Source organism: Cherax quadricarinatus, chromosome 72, assembly GCF_038502225.1.
Source record: "Cherax quadricarinatus isolate ZL_2023a chromosome 72, ASM3850222v1, whole genome shotgun sequence".
NCBI classification, from domain to species: domain Eukaryota; kingdom Metazoa; phylum Arthropoda; class Malacostraca; order Decapoda; family Parastacidae; genus Cherax; species Cherax quadricarinatus.
Window position 1 is genome coordinate 9,359,944 of NC_091363.1, and position 13,247 is coordinate 9,373,190.

At 40.8% G+C, this 13,247-nt stretch overlaps 1 protein-coding gene across 1 annotated transcript in view; it reads left to right on the forward strand.

The window, feature by feature from the left end:
• Positions 1 to 13,247, forward strand: part of pcx (pecanex) — a 101,452-nt gene that overhangs the window by 59,024 nt on the left and 29,181 nt on the right. Inside the window, exons 13-17 of the mRNA XM_053794952.2 lie at positions 1,179 to 1,482; positions 2,389 to 2,579; positions 7,345 to 7,496; positions 8,705 to 9,058; positions 11,633 to 11,739. Coding sequence (XP_053650927.1) covers positions 1,179 to 1,482; positions 2,389 to 2,579; positions 7,345 to 7,496; positions 8,705 to 9,058; positions 11,633 to 11,739 — 1,108 coding nt within the window. The remainder of the gene's footprint in view (positions 1 to 1,178; positions 1,483 to 2,388; positions 2,580 to 7,344; positions 7,497 to 8,704; positions 9,059 to 11,632; positions 11,740 to 13,247) is intronic.

The window sequence follows — 13,247 nt, forward strand, 5'->3', positions numbered from 1 at the left end:
GCTTGGACTTCCAGCAGGCGTGTGTGAGCGTGTTAGATAGGGGTGAATGGAGACGAATGGTATTTGGGACCTGACGATCTGTTGGAGTGTGAGCAGGGTAATATTTAGTGAAGGGATTCAGGGAAACAGGTTATTTTTATATAGCCGGACTTGAGTCCTGGAAATGGGAAGTACAATGCCTGCAATCTAAAGGAGCGGTTCGGGATATTGGCAGTTTGGAGGGATATATTGTGTTTCTTTATACGTATAAGCTTCTAAACTGTTGTATTCTGAGCACCTTTGCAAAAACAGTGATTGTGTGAGTGAGGTGAAAGCGTTGAATGATGATGAAAGTATTTTCTTTTTGGGGATTTTCTTTCTTTTTGGGTCACCCTGCCTTGGTGGGAGATGGCCAATTGTTAAAAAAAAAAAATGTATATGTATGTTCATACATACAAGTATTTTCCAGAGAGGTTTTTGATGTGGTTTAGATATTTAGAGAGGATAAAAGAAAACAGAATGACTTAGAGGGCATGTAAATCTATAGTGGAAAGAAGGTGGGGTAAGGGTCTTCCTAGGATAACTTGGAGGGAGAGTGTAAAGGAAGTTTTGTGTGCAAGGGGCTTGGACTTCCAGCGAGCGTGCATGAGCATATTAGATAGGAGTGAGTGGAGGCAAATGGTTTTTATGACCTGACATGTTGTTGGAGTCTAAGCAAAGTTATTCTTATGAAGGGATTCAAAGAAACCTGTTAACCAGGCTTGAGTTCAGGAGGTGGGAAGTACAGTGTCTGCACTCTGAAGGAGGGGTGGAGATATGTTGTAGTTTTTTGCTAGTGGTAAGACAGTGATGATGAAAGTATTTCTTCTTTTTCGGGTCACCCTGCATTGGTGGGAAACAGCTGTTGTGTTAAAAAAAAAAGAACAAAAAATTCCCAGTTTGTTTGTGTGGATATTTCTAACTTGAGGTACCTATTCAAACCCTGTTTAAGATGAAACGTGCAAGTTAATTTTTAATAATTTTGAATGAAGAAAATATTGTATTGTCATTTGTATATCCTCATTCTCGTATCATTTCATGATTCCAAACTTATTGAAAGTTCAAGGATTTTTTTTTAATTTTTGTATTTTTGATATTTGTTAATGAAGAGCTAATATGCTTCTTCATACATTGTATTATTACAAAAACTAACTTTACAGAGCATCATCTTCTATGTGGTACGCTCAACAAAGCTCAAGGAATGGTTAGAAAAATCAGAAATAGACGCTTCCTTATCTCATACTCGTGATAAAAAGTTTGTGGACTTAGATCCCATCTTTAATTTAAACATAGATGAAGACTACGACTTTAAGGAGTCTGGCATCACAAGGACGAGTTTCTGCAACGTTTATCACGAGTGGATTGTGTACTGTGTGACAAGGAAAGATAGAAACAACCAGGAACACATTGAGAGTAGCAGAGAGTCGCAACTCATATCCTTGTGCTTGGCTCTCAGCCTGTTAGGTAAGCTTTTCATTTGTGCCCTTGAAATGGAGGTTGCTCAATTTGAGAATTTTATTTCTTTATTTTCTGTACAAAATTCACTTTGATTAAAAAATCAGATGATTAAGCTTTAGGTGCTAAAAGTTTTCAAATATTATTGAATACAGTGGTTGATGTTTTTGATTGGAAGTATAAATCACATAATTCGTCCACAATGACTGATCTTGTACAGTGGACCCCCGGTTAACGATATTTTTTCACTCAAGAAGTATGTTCAGGTGCCAGTACTGACCGAATTTGTTCCCATAAGGAATATTGTGAAGTAGATTAGTCCATTTCAGACCCCTAAACATACACGTACAAACGCACTTACATAAATACACTTACATAATTGGTCGCATTCGGAGGTGATCGTTATGCGGGGGTCCACTGTATATGAAAAATAGAAAACATAGAACCCAAGCTATGCAATGAGATAGTGGAGGATTTCAAATGAGATAGGTCTCATTATGGCTTAAAGGGGTAGCTCATGTTTGGATAAGACTTTATTTTTTATTTTTTTGGTCACCTACAAAGGAAGTTGTTGGAGAAGCTAGGCATCATAGACATAAACAGGCAGAACTAAAAAAAATTCACTAAAAGTTTCTAAAATTTATGGCTCTTTAGATTATAACTGAGTGTGTGTGTGTGTCATTACAACAAGTGCTATAATACCTCCCATTATTGTTGTTAACAGTGGTATCTCATCCTCTTATTAATGTATGTAGTATGTTTTTATAAAAGACATCTGTTAAATGCTTGTGCTCAAATCCATGATATTTGTTGCAAACTTTTTGATTCCTTTCTCTGCGATAATTTTATGTTTACATTTCATGCTAGTGTAAACTTTTGTTTGCTTCTGAACCACCTGTGTAATTTTACCTACAGGTAGACGAGCTTTAGGTGCTGCCTCACACAACGCCATGTCAAGTGTTGACTTCTTTCTGCACGGCCTTCATGCACTCTTTAAGGGTGACTTTCGTATTACCTCTATGAGGGATGAGTGGGTGTTCTCAGATATGGAGTTACTAAGAAAGGTGGTTGCACCTGGGGTTAGAATGAGCCTTAAGCTCCATCAGGTAAGGATACCATTGCTTTTAAATCTTTTTGTACATCTACATCAAAACCAGTTTTCAAGTACAGTGGTTCATGCAGTATTTTGTATGTATGTCCATATTGTTGCACACTTCCCAATACAGTGGACCCCCGCATAGCGATATTAATCCGTGCAAGAGAGCTCATTGTTATGCGAAATTATCGTTATGCGAATGAATTTTCCCCATAAGAAATAATGGAAATCAAATTAATCCGTGCAAGACACCCAAAAGTATGAAAAAAAAAATTTACCACATGAAATATACATTTTCCTACACAAAGAGAAGGATACATGCACAATAGTAGAGTAGTACATGCACAATATATATTGTGCATGTACTATTCTACTAAATGAAGAATAAATGACACTTACCTTTATTGAAGATGCAGCAATGACTGATGAGACACTGTGTCCTGGGAGTGCCTTTTCCTCCTGAGTACTGTAGGTCCTGTTTGGCATTTTCTTCTGGAACAGGCCTTATCACACTGTGTATGCCACTACGATTCTTAAATCTCTCAAACCAACCTTTGCTGGCTTTAAATTCACCAATATGAGCACTAGTTCCAGGCATTTTTCCCTGTTCACCTGGGTGTTAGTCGACTGGTGCGGGTTGCATCCTAGGAGACAAGATTAAGGACCCCAATGGAAATAAGTTAGACAGTCTTCGATGACACTGACTTTTTTGGGTTATCCTGGGTGGCAAATCCTCTGGGGTTAATTGTTTCTTGGTATTCTCAATAAGCCACACCAACAATGGTGCTACAGCAGCAGCAGCAGCAGCAGCAGCAGCTGACAGTGCTACAACAGCAGCAGCAGCTGACAGTGCTACAGCAGCAGCAGACGATGCTACAGCAGCAGCAGACGATGCTACAGCAGCAGCAGACAGTACTACAGCAGCAGCAGCAGCTGACGGTGGTACAGCAGCAGCAGCAGCTGACAGTGCTACAGCAGCAGCAGACGGTGCTACAGCAGCAGCAGATGATGCTACAGCAGCAGCAGACGATGCTACAGCAGCAGCAGACGGTACTGCAGCAGCAGCAGACGGTACTACAACAGCAGCAGCAGCAGCTGACGGTGGTACAACAGCAGCAGCAGCTGACAGTGCTACAGCAGCAGCAGACGGTACTACAGCAGCAGCAGCAGCTGTACCACCAATAGTAGCGATGGTTGATTGGGGTTTATTATACAACCTGGCCAGCTCGGAGACACGCACTCCACTTTCATACTTATCAATGATCTTTTTCTTCATCTCTATAGTAATTCTCACCCTTATTGCTGTAGGGTTGGCACTAGAAGCTTTCTTGGGGCCCATGGTCACTTATTTTGCAGATAAAATCACCAAAAACACTGTAATAATACGAAATGTTCCGATTGTATGCTTAGATGTTACCGCGGAGGCTGGCTGGTAAACAATGCCACCGGCGGAACATGTGAGGCTGGATAAGGGCGCACATTAGACGCGTCTCGGACGAACAGTGTTGAGCGGGTTTTTTTTGCGGTATGCGAGGCAAAATCTTGGCGATAAAATGTAGCGGTATGCGGATTTAACGTTATGCGAGGCCAACGGTATGCGGGGGTCCACTGTACATATCCATGCTAGAAACCATAGCTTGTGGTAGTCCACTTGGATTTATACATTTTTTTTTTTTTTTCAACAAGTCAGCCGTTTCCCACCGAGGCAGGGTGACCCAAAAAAGAAAGAAAATCCCCAAAAAGAAAATACTTTCATCATCATTCAACACTTTCACCACACTCACACATTATCACTGTTTTTGCAGAGGTGCTCAGAATACAACAGTTTAGAAGCGTATACGTATAAAGATACACAACATATCCCTCCAAACTACCAATATCCCAAACCCCTCCTTTAAAGTGCAGGCATTGTACTTCCCATTTCCAGGACTCAAGTCTGACTATATGAAAATAACCGGTTTCCCTGAATCCCTTCACTAAATATTACCCTGCTCACACTCCAACAGATCGTCAGGTCCCAAGTATCATTTGTCTCCATTCACTCCTATCTAACACGCTCATGCATGCTTGCTGGAAGTCCAGGTCCCTCGCCCACAAAACTTTCTTTACCCCCTCTTTCCAACCCTTTTGAGGATGACCCCTACCCCTCCTTCCTTCCCCTATAGATTTATATGCTTTCCATGTCATTCTACTTTGATCCATTCTCTCTAAATGACCAAACCACCTCAACAACCCCTCTTCTGCCCTCTGACTAATGCTTTTATTAACTCCACACCTTCTTCTAATTTCCACACTCCAAATTTTCTGCATAATATTTACACCACACATTGCCCTTAGACAGGACATCTCCACTGCCTCCAACCGTCTCCTCGCTGCTGCATTTACCACCCAAGCTTCACATCCATATAAGAGTGTTGGTACTACTATACTTTCATACATTCCCTTCTTTGCCTCCATAGATAATGTTTTTTGACTCCACATATACCTCAACGCACCACTTACCTTTTTTCCCTCATCAATTCTATGATTAACCTCATCCTTCATAAATCCATCCGCCGACACGTCAACTCCCAAGTATCTGAAAACATTCACTTCTTCCATACTCCTCCTCCCCAATTTGATATCCAATTTTTCTTTATCTAAATCATTTGACACCCTCATCACCTTACTCTTTTCTATGTTCACTTTCAACTTTCTACCTTTACACACATTCCCAAACTCATCCACTAACCTTTGCAATTTTTCTTTAGAATCTCCCATAAGCACAGTATCATCAGCAAAAAGTAACTGTGTCAATTCCCATTTTGAATTTGATTCCCCATAATTTAACCCCACCCCTCTCCCGAACACCCTAGCATTTACTTCTTTTACAACCCCATCTATAAATATATTAAACAACCATGGTGACATTACACATCCCTGTCTAAGACCTACTTTTACCGGGAAGTATTTTCCCTCTCTTCTACACACCCTAACCTGAGCCTCACTATCCTCATAAAAACTCTTAACAGCATTTAGTAACTTACCACCTATTCCATATACTTGCAACATCTGCCACATTGCTCCTCTATCCACTCTATCATATGCCTTTTCTAAATCCATAAATGCAATAAAAACTTCCCTACCTTTATCTAAATACTGTTCACATATATGCTTCAATGTAAACACTTGATCTACACATCCCCTACCCACTCTGAAGCCTCCCTGCTCATCCGCAATCCTACATTCTGTCTTACCTCTAATTCTTTCAATTATAACCCTACCGTATACTTTTCCTGGTATACTCAGTAAACTTATTCCTCTATAATTTTTACAATCTCTTTTGTCCACTTTCCCTTTATATAAAGGGACTATACATGCTCTCCGCCAATCCCTAGGTACCTTCCCCTCTTTCATACATTTATTAAAGAAAAGTACCAACCACTCCAACACTATATCCCCCCTGCTTTTAACATTTCTGTCATGATCCCATCAGTTCCAGCTGCTTTACCCCCTTTCATTCTACATAATGCCTCACGTACTTCCACCACACTTACATTCTGCTCTTCTTCACTCCTAAAAGATGGTATACCTTCCTGGCCAGTGCATGAAATTACCGCCTCCCTTTCTTCCTCAACATTTAAAAGTTCCTCAAAATATTCTCGCCATCTACCTAATACCTCCCTCTCCCCATCTACTAACTCCCCTACTCTGTTTTTAACTGACAAATCCATACTTTCCCTAGGCTTTCTTAACTTGTTTAACTCACTCCAAAATTTTTTCTTATTTTCATTAAAATTTCTTGACAGTGCCTCTCCCACTCTATCATCTGCTCTCCTTTTGCACTCTCTCACCACTCTCTTCACCTTTCTTTTACTCTCCATATACTCTGCTCTTCTTATAACACTTCTGCTTTGTAAAAACCTCTCATAAGCTACCTTTTTCTCTTTTATCACACCCTTTACTTCATCATTCCACCAGTCACTCCTCTTTCCTCCTGCCCCCACCCTCCTATAACCACAAACTTCTGCCCCATATTCTAATACTGCATTTTTAAGACTATTCCAACCCTCTTCAACCCCCCACTACTCATCTTTGCACTAGCCCACCTTTCTGCCAATAGTCGCTTATATCTCACCCGAGATTATATTTTATTATATTTTATTATACAAGTTCAAGAGGAGGATGACAAAGATGATCCCATGTATCAGAAATCTTCCCTATGAGGATAGACTGAGAGCCCTGAATCTGCACTCTCTCGAAAGGCGTAGAATTAGGGGGGGATATGATCGAGGTGTATAAATGGAAAACAGGAATAAATAAAGGGGATGTAAATAGCGTGCTGAAAATTTCCAGCCAAGACCGGACTCGCAACAATGGTTTCAAGTTAGAAAAATTCAGATTCTAGGAAAGCACTGGTTTGGTAATAGAGTTGTGGATGAGTGGAATAAACTCCCGAGTACAGTTATTCAGGCTAAAACGCTGTGTAGTTTTAAAAATAGGCTCGATAAATACATGAGTGGGTGTGGGTGGGTGTGAGTTGGACCTGACTAGCTTGTGCTGCTGGGTCTGGTGCCGTGCTCCTTCCTTGAGTGGAGGTGACCAAACTGGGTGGGTCATTGGGCTAATCCGGGGGGTGGGTCATTGGGGTAATCCGGGGGGTGGGTCATTGGGATAATCCGGGGTGGGTGGGTCATGGGTTAATCGGGGGGGGGGGGACATGGACCTGCTCCACATGGGTCAGTTGGCCTGTTGCAGTGTTCCTTCTTTCTTATGTTCTTATGTTCTTATTTCAGGACCATTTTATGCTACCTGATGAGTATGACAACCATGAGTCCCTATACAATGCCATCCTGGAGCATGAAGCCCACCTAGTCATATCACATGAAGGTGACCCAACCTGGCGTAATGCTGTGCTCTCTGGCAAGCCTTCTTTGCTGGCCCTCAGGTGAGTGTGCAGAGTTTGGGTGTATTTTTCGAAGGTAATATCCTGTGGGCATTTAGGATATTCTGAGTTTTTGTTAATATAGAATAACAAACACTGTTCAGTTAACCCCCAACTTAATGACTTAGAGACCAAAGAAATGGCCCATTCTGCAAAAAATAGTAGTTTATATTTTTTAACATTAATGATGGAGGCAAAGAAGGGAATGTACGAGAGTATAGTGGTACCAACACTCTTATATTAGGTGTGAAGCATGGGTTGTGAATGCTGCAGTGAGGAGGAGGCTGGAGGCAGTGATGTGTCTAAAGGCAGTGTGTGGTGCAAATATGTGGAAATTAGGAGGAGGTGTGAAGTTACAAAAACTATTATTCAGAAGGCTGAAGAGAGGTTATTGAGGTGGTTTGGTCATTTAGAGAGGTTGGAGAAAAATAGAATGACTTAAAGGGTGTATAAATCTGTAGTGGAAGGGAGGAGGGGTAGGGGTTGTCCTAGGAAAGGCTGGAAGGAGGGAGTAAAAGAGGTTTTGTGGGCAAGGGGTCTGGACATGCAGTAGGCATGTGTGTGTTAGATAGGAGTGAATGGAGATGAATAGTTTTTGGGACCTGATGAGCTGTTGAGTGTGAGCAGGGTAATATTTTGTGAAGGGATTCAGAGAAACCGGTTAGCTGGACTTGAGTCCTGAAGGTGGGAAGTACAATGCCTGCACTTTAAGGGAAGGATTTGGGATATTAGCTATTTGGAGTGACATCTGAACTGTCATATCTGGGCATCTCTGCAGAGACAGTGATTATGTGTGAATGATGATGAAAGGGTTTCTTTCTTTTTTGGGTCACCTTATCTCAGTGAGAGACGGCCAACGTGTTAAAAAAAAATTATTTTATAATGAGCAGTTGATTTTTTAAGCACACACTGGCTGTCTTCTACCAAGATAGGGGGGATTTAACAAGAAAGCACTTTCAGTGTCACTCGTTCAGTCAATGTTTTGCCAGAAGGGTGCTGACATTGTAGAGGATTAAACTACAATTTTGAATATTGCAGAATTATATTTTGGTGAAGTTTATAGAAAGAGGGTAATGGAATGATCCTCTACCATTTTGTGACATAGTTTAGTTTTTTATTTAGATCCTTTTTATAGTAAATAGTTCACTTTTGTATAGAAGTCTGATCATACATTTTCCTAATTTTTTTTTTTTTAATTTTCTTATTTACAGGCATGTTATGGATGATGGTGCTGATGAATACAAAATTATAATGCTTAATAAAAGGCATTTATCCTTCCGAGTAATCAAGGTGAACCGTGAGTGTGTGCGGGGCCTCTGGGCAGGACAGCAGCAAGAGCTAGTGTATCTTCGTAATAGGAATCCAGAGAGAGGATCTATCCAAAATGCCAAGCAAGCTCTACGTAATATCATTAATTCATCTTGTGATCAGCCCATTGGCTATCCAATATATGTGTCACCCCTCACGACCTCCTATGCTGACACTAACGAGCAGATAAAAGGTGTTAGTGGTGGTCCCATCAGCCTGACGCTTATCAAAGAAACAATTATTAATGTTTGGAAAAGGTAAGATGCCTGTTAGTTTTTGTTTGCTTTGTTTCCAACACTTTTAATTTGATATTTGCGGTAATTTGAGTAGTACATGTTTATACTCGTTGACTTGTCAGCAGATGGGTTTATGAAGAATAAGGTTAACAAATAACCCGCACATAAAAGAGAGACACTTACGACGGCGTTTCGGTCCGACTTGGACCATTTACAAAGTCACACTAACCAGAAGTGGAGCAGGACGGCTATATATAGGCAGGAAGAGGTGGTGGTGGTAGTAGTAGTACAAGAATGGTATATAATACCGACAAGATGAAATTAAGACACATGTGCAACACCCGGGCATCTCTATCGTAGATGTTTCGCCATCCAGCCAGCCACTGGATGGCGAAACGTCCACAACAAAGACACCCAGACACCGCACATGTGTCTTAATTTCATCAGTAGTAGTAGTAGAAGAGGTAGTAGTAGTGGTAGAAGTGGGGAATAAGGAGGACGAGCCAGTCAAATACAAAGGAAGGGGAGCACTGCAAGGGAGCTAGGTGCCCACAGTGGGAGAGCAAGCGCACAGAGGTGCATGAAAGGGGAAGTGGTGAAATAAATGAAGGAACAGAAACACGAGACAGAAGAGAGAAAGACAACCCAGATGAGAAAAAGGAAAGAGGAAAGGGGAAGAGGGAGAAGAAGAAAAAAGAAAAAGAAAAAATGAGGAGTCAGGTTAAGTCACGGGTGTTCTGAAGTTTGGAGCATTTTACAATGTAGTGGGAGAGGAAGGCATCTACAGAGACGAATCCAGGGCTAAGATTCATACAAGGAAAGTTGTGTATTAGAGAGGATTCAACTAGACGGCGACTGTTCGAGTTGGAAGTAGGGAAGACAGTTTTAGCAGAAGACCAGTCAATAGGATGGCTATGATCTCTGACGTGACAGAAAAGAGCATTGTTAGTGTCGGCAAGCCTGTCGGCTCGTCCTCCTTATTCCCCACTTCTACCACTACCACTACTACTACCTCTTCTTCTACTACTACTACTGATGAAATTAAGACACATGTGCGGCGTCTGGGTGTCTTTGTTGTGGACGTTTCGCCATACAGTGGCTGGCTGGATGGCGAAACATCTACGATAGAGATGCCCGGGTGTTGTGCATGCGTCTTAATTTCATCTTGTCGGTATTATATACCATTCTTGTACTACTACTACTACCACCACCTCTTCCTGCCTATATATAGCCATCCTGCTCCACTTCTGGTTAGTGTGACTTTGTAAATGGTCAAAGTCGGACCGAAACGTCGTCGTAAGCGTCTCTCTTTTATGTGCAGGTTATTTGTGTATCGTTCCAGTCATGGTATTGTGCCTTTTTTTTTGTTATTAACAAGGTTAACCATAGAATTGATGAAGAAAAAAAAGGTGAGTGGTGTGTTGAGGTATCTGTGGAGACAAAAAATGTTATCCATGGAGGCAAAGAAGGGAATGTATGAGAGTATAGTGGTACCAACACTTACATGTTTGCAGCATGAGTTGTAAATGCTGCACCGAGGAGGAGGCTGGAGACAGTGGAATGTTGTGTCTCAGGGCAGTGTGTGGTGTAAATATTAAGCAGAGAATTCATTGTGTGGAAATTAGATGAAGGTGTGGAGTTACTAAAAGTATTAGTCAGATGGCTGAAGAGGGGTTGTTGAGGTGGTTTGGTCATTTAGTGAGAATTAAACAAAGTAGAATGACATGGAGAGCATATAAATCTGTAGGAAAAGGAGGGCAGGGTAGGGGTCATTCTCGAAAAGGTTAGAGGGAAGCGAGGGTCTTGGACTTCCAGCAAGTGTGTGTGAGCGTGTTAGATAGGAGTGTATGGAGATGAATGGTTTTTGGGACCTGACGAGCTGTTAGAGTGTGAGGAGGCTAATATTTTGTGAAGGGATTCAGGGAAACCAGTTAGCCGGACTCGAGTCCTGGAAATGGGAAGTACAATGCCTGCGCTTTAGAGGAGGGGTTTGGGATATTAGCAGTTTTGGAGGGACATCTAAACTGTCATATTGGAGCATCTCTGCAAAGACAGTGATTATGTATGACTGATGGTGAAAATGTTGAATGATGATGAAAGTTTTTTCTTTATGGATTTTTCTTTCTTTTTGGGTCACCCTGCCTCAGTGGGAAATGGCTGATGTGTTAAAAAAAAAACAAATTTCTTTTGTATCCCGTCGGCCATTTTCCATAGAGGCAGGGTGACCCAAAAAGAAAGAAAAAACTTTCATCACTCAACACTTTCACTGCCACTTGTACATAATCACTGTCTTTGCAGAAGTGCTCAGATATTTATACTAGTATAAAGTCTGACCCCAGAATTCATGGTAGGATAATTGTAGTTATTCTTTAGTTTGAATGTAACATCTGTCTATTAACCTATAGTAAATATGGAGTATATGGACTTTCGTAATGGTGTTTCACAAAGGACAAGATGCAAAGATCACCTTTGTGGACAGTGGGAGAATGTTTATTCAGATTATAAATTTTCTGGATATTTTGATTATAAATATGGATACAGTATTTGGGAATATTGTATATGTATTGATAGAAGTTACCCATGTTGCTGTCAAAGAGTGCGAGAGAGATGCGGTGAAGGCTGCTCCAGTGGCAGCTCTGGATTAAATGACGAGTGTGGTCGAGCTGTTGACCCTCATCATGGCAACATTCCACTTCACCAAGGTAATGATATTATCAGTTTGTCTACATTTTTTGTCTTAAATTTTTATTGTACTTGTATGTATTCAGTCATCTGGACATGTCTCTCTTCTGTATTTGTGACTGGATTTGCAATTCCCTTTAGTAATTTGTCTTTTTCTCTGCTGCTCTTTTAATCTTAATTAAACTTTTCTTCCATGTGTAATTCTTTCTGTATTTTAGCTGTTTCTAACTCAAGAAGAAAGGCTTAATTGTGCTTCATTGTTAATACTGCTTGAAACTTTTTTCTGTGGGTAGTGATGCTTGAGTCTTTTTGTCACATATTTATATTCTCTACTTTCTGTGAAATTGGAAAAATCATTTGAACCCATTACAACCAACAAATCAGTAAGTAGTTAATGACCCGAATTCCTCAAGCAAATCGCTTACTAAAATCAAGTTCAATACAAAGACTGTCTTGCAAGCACTCAAACTTCATTCTGTGAAGTTATTGGGTGTTCATTCATTACTAAAATATGGTAGAGTAATGTCTTTCATCAAATATACATAAGCTAAGTATAAATAGTGCTTGCTTTAAAAAGAGAATTATTGTATTTTGCTTGAAATCAGTGTTTAGAGAAAGATGAGCTTAACCATTTTCACAGCATTTGTACTGCTGTGTCATTCTCAAATTGTCTATTAGCTTCTCTCCTCACTAGCATATTCATTTCTAGTCCATCTGCTTACTTCTCTGTTCTTGTCTGTGATTTCTTTCTGCATTTTTTCCCAATCCTTCACTTTTCTATTTTTTGCCTCCCTTCATTCCTTGTTAAACCAAGGGTTTTCTTTGTTGTTGTTTCTGCAGCATCATCATCATGGTATAAAAGTCTTCTCAGCTTCCCTGCATGTTCCATCTAGGTACTCCATTATCTCATTCACTGATCTGGCTTCCAATTCACCATCCCAATCCATGGCATCTGGAAGTCTTTCAACCCCTCAAAATGTTCCCTTCTCAAGTTTGGCTTTTCAAGCTCTCTACCTACTGTATGCGAGTGAGAATTTGCTGATGTCTATATATATACATTTTATTTTTATTTTTTATTAACACCAAGGCAGGGTGGCCCAAAAAAGAAAAGCTTTCATCATCATTCACTCAGTCACTGTCTTGCCAGAAGGGTGCTTTACACTTCAGTTATAAGACTGCAACAGTAACACCCTTCCTTCAGAGTGCAGACACTGTACTTCCCATCTCCAGGACTATTCACTTCAAGAGCATGTCAAGTATTAAAAACCATTTGTCTCCATTCACTCCTATCAAATACGCTCACGCATGCTTGCTGGAAGTCCAAGCCCCTTGCACACAAAACCTTTACCCCCTCCCTCCAACCTTTCCTCGGCCGACCCCTACCCCACCTTCCCTCCACTACAGATTTATACACACTTGAAGTCATTCTGTTACGTTCCATTCTCTCTACATGTCAGAACCACCTCAACAACTCCTCCTCAGCCCTCTGGATAATAGTTTTGGTTATCCCGCACCTCCTCCTAATTTC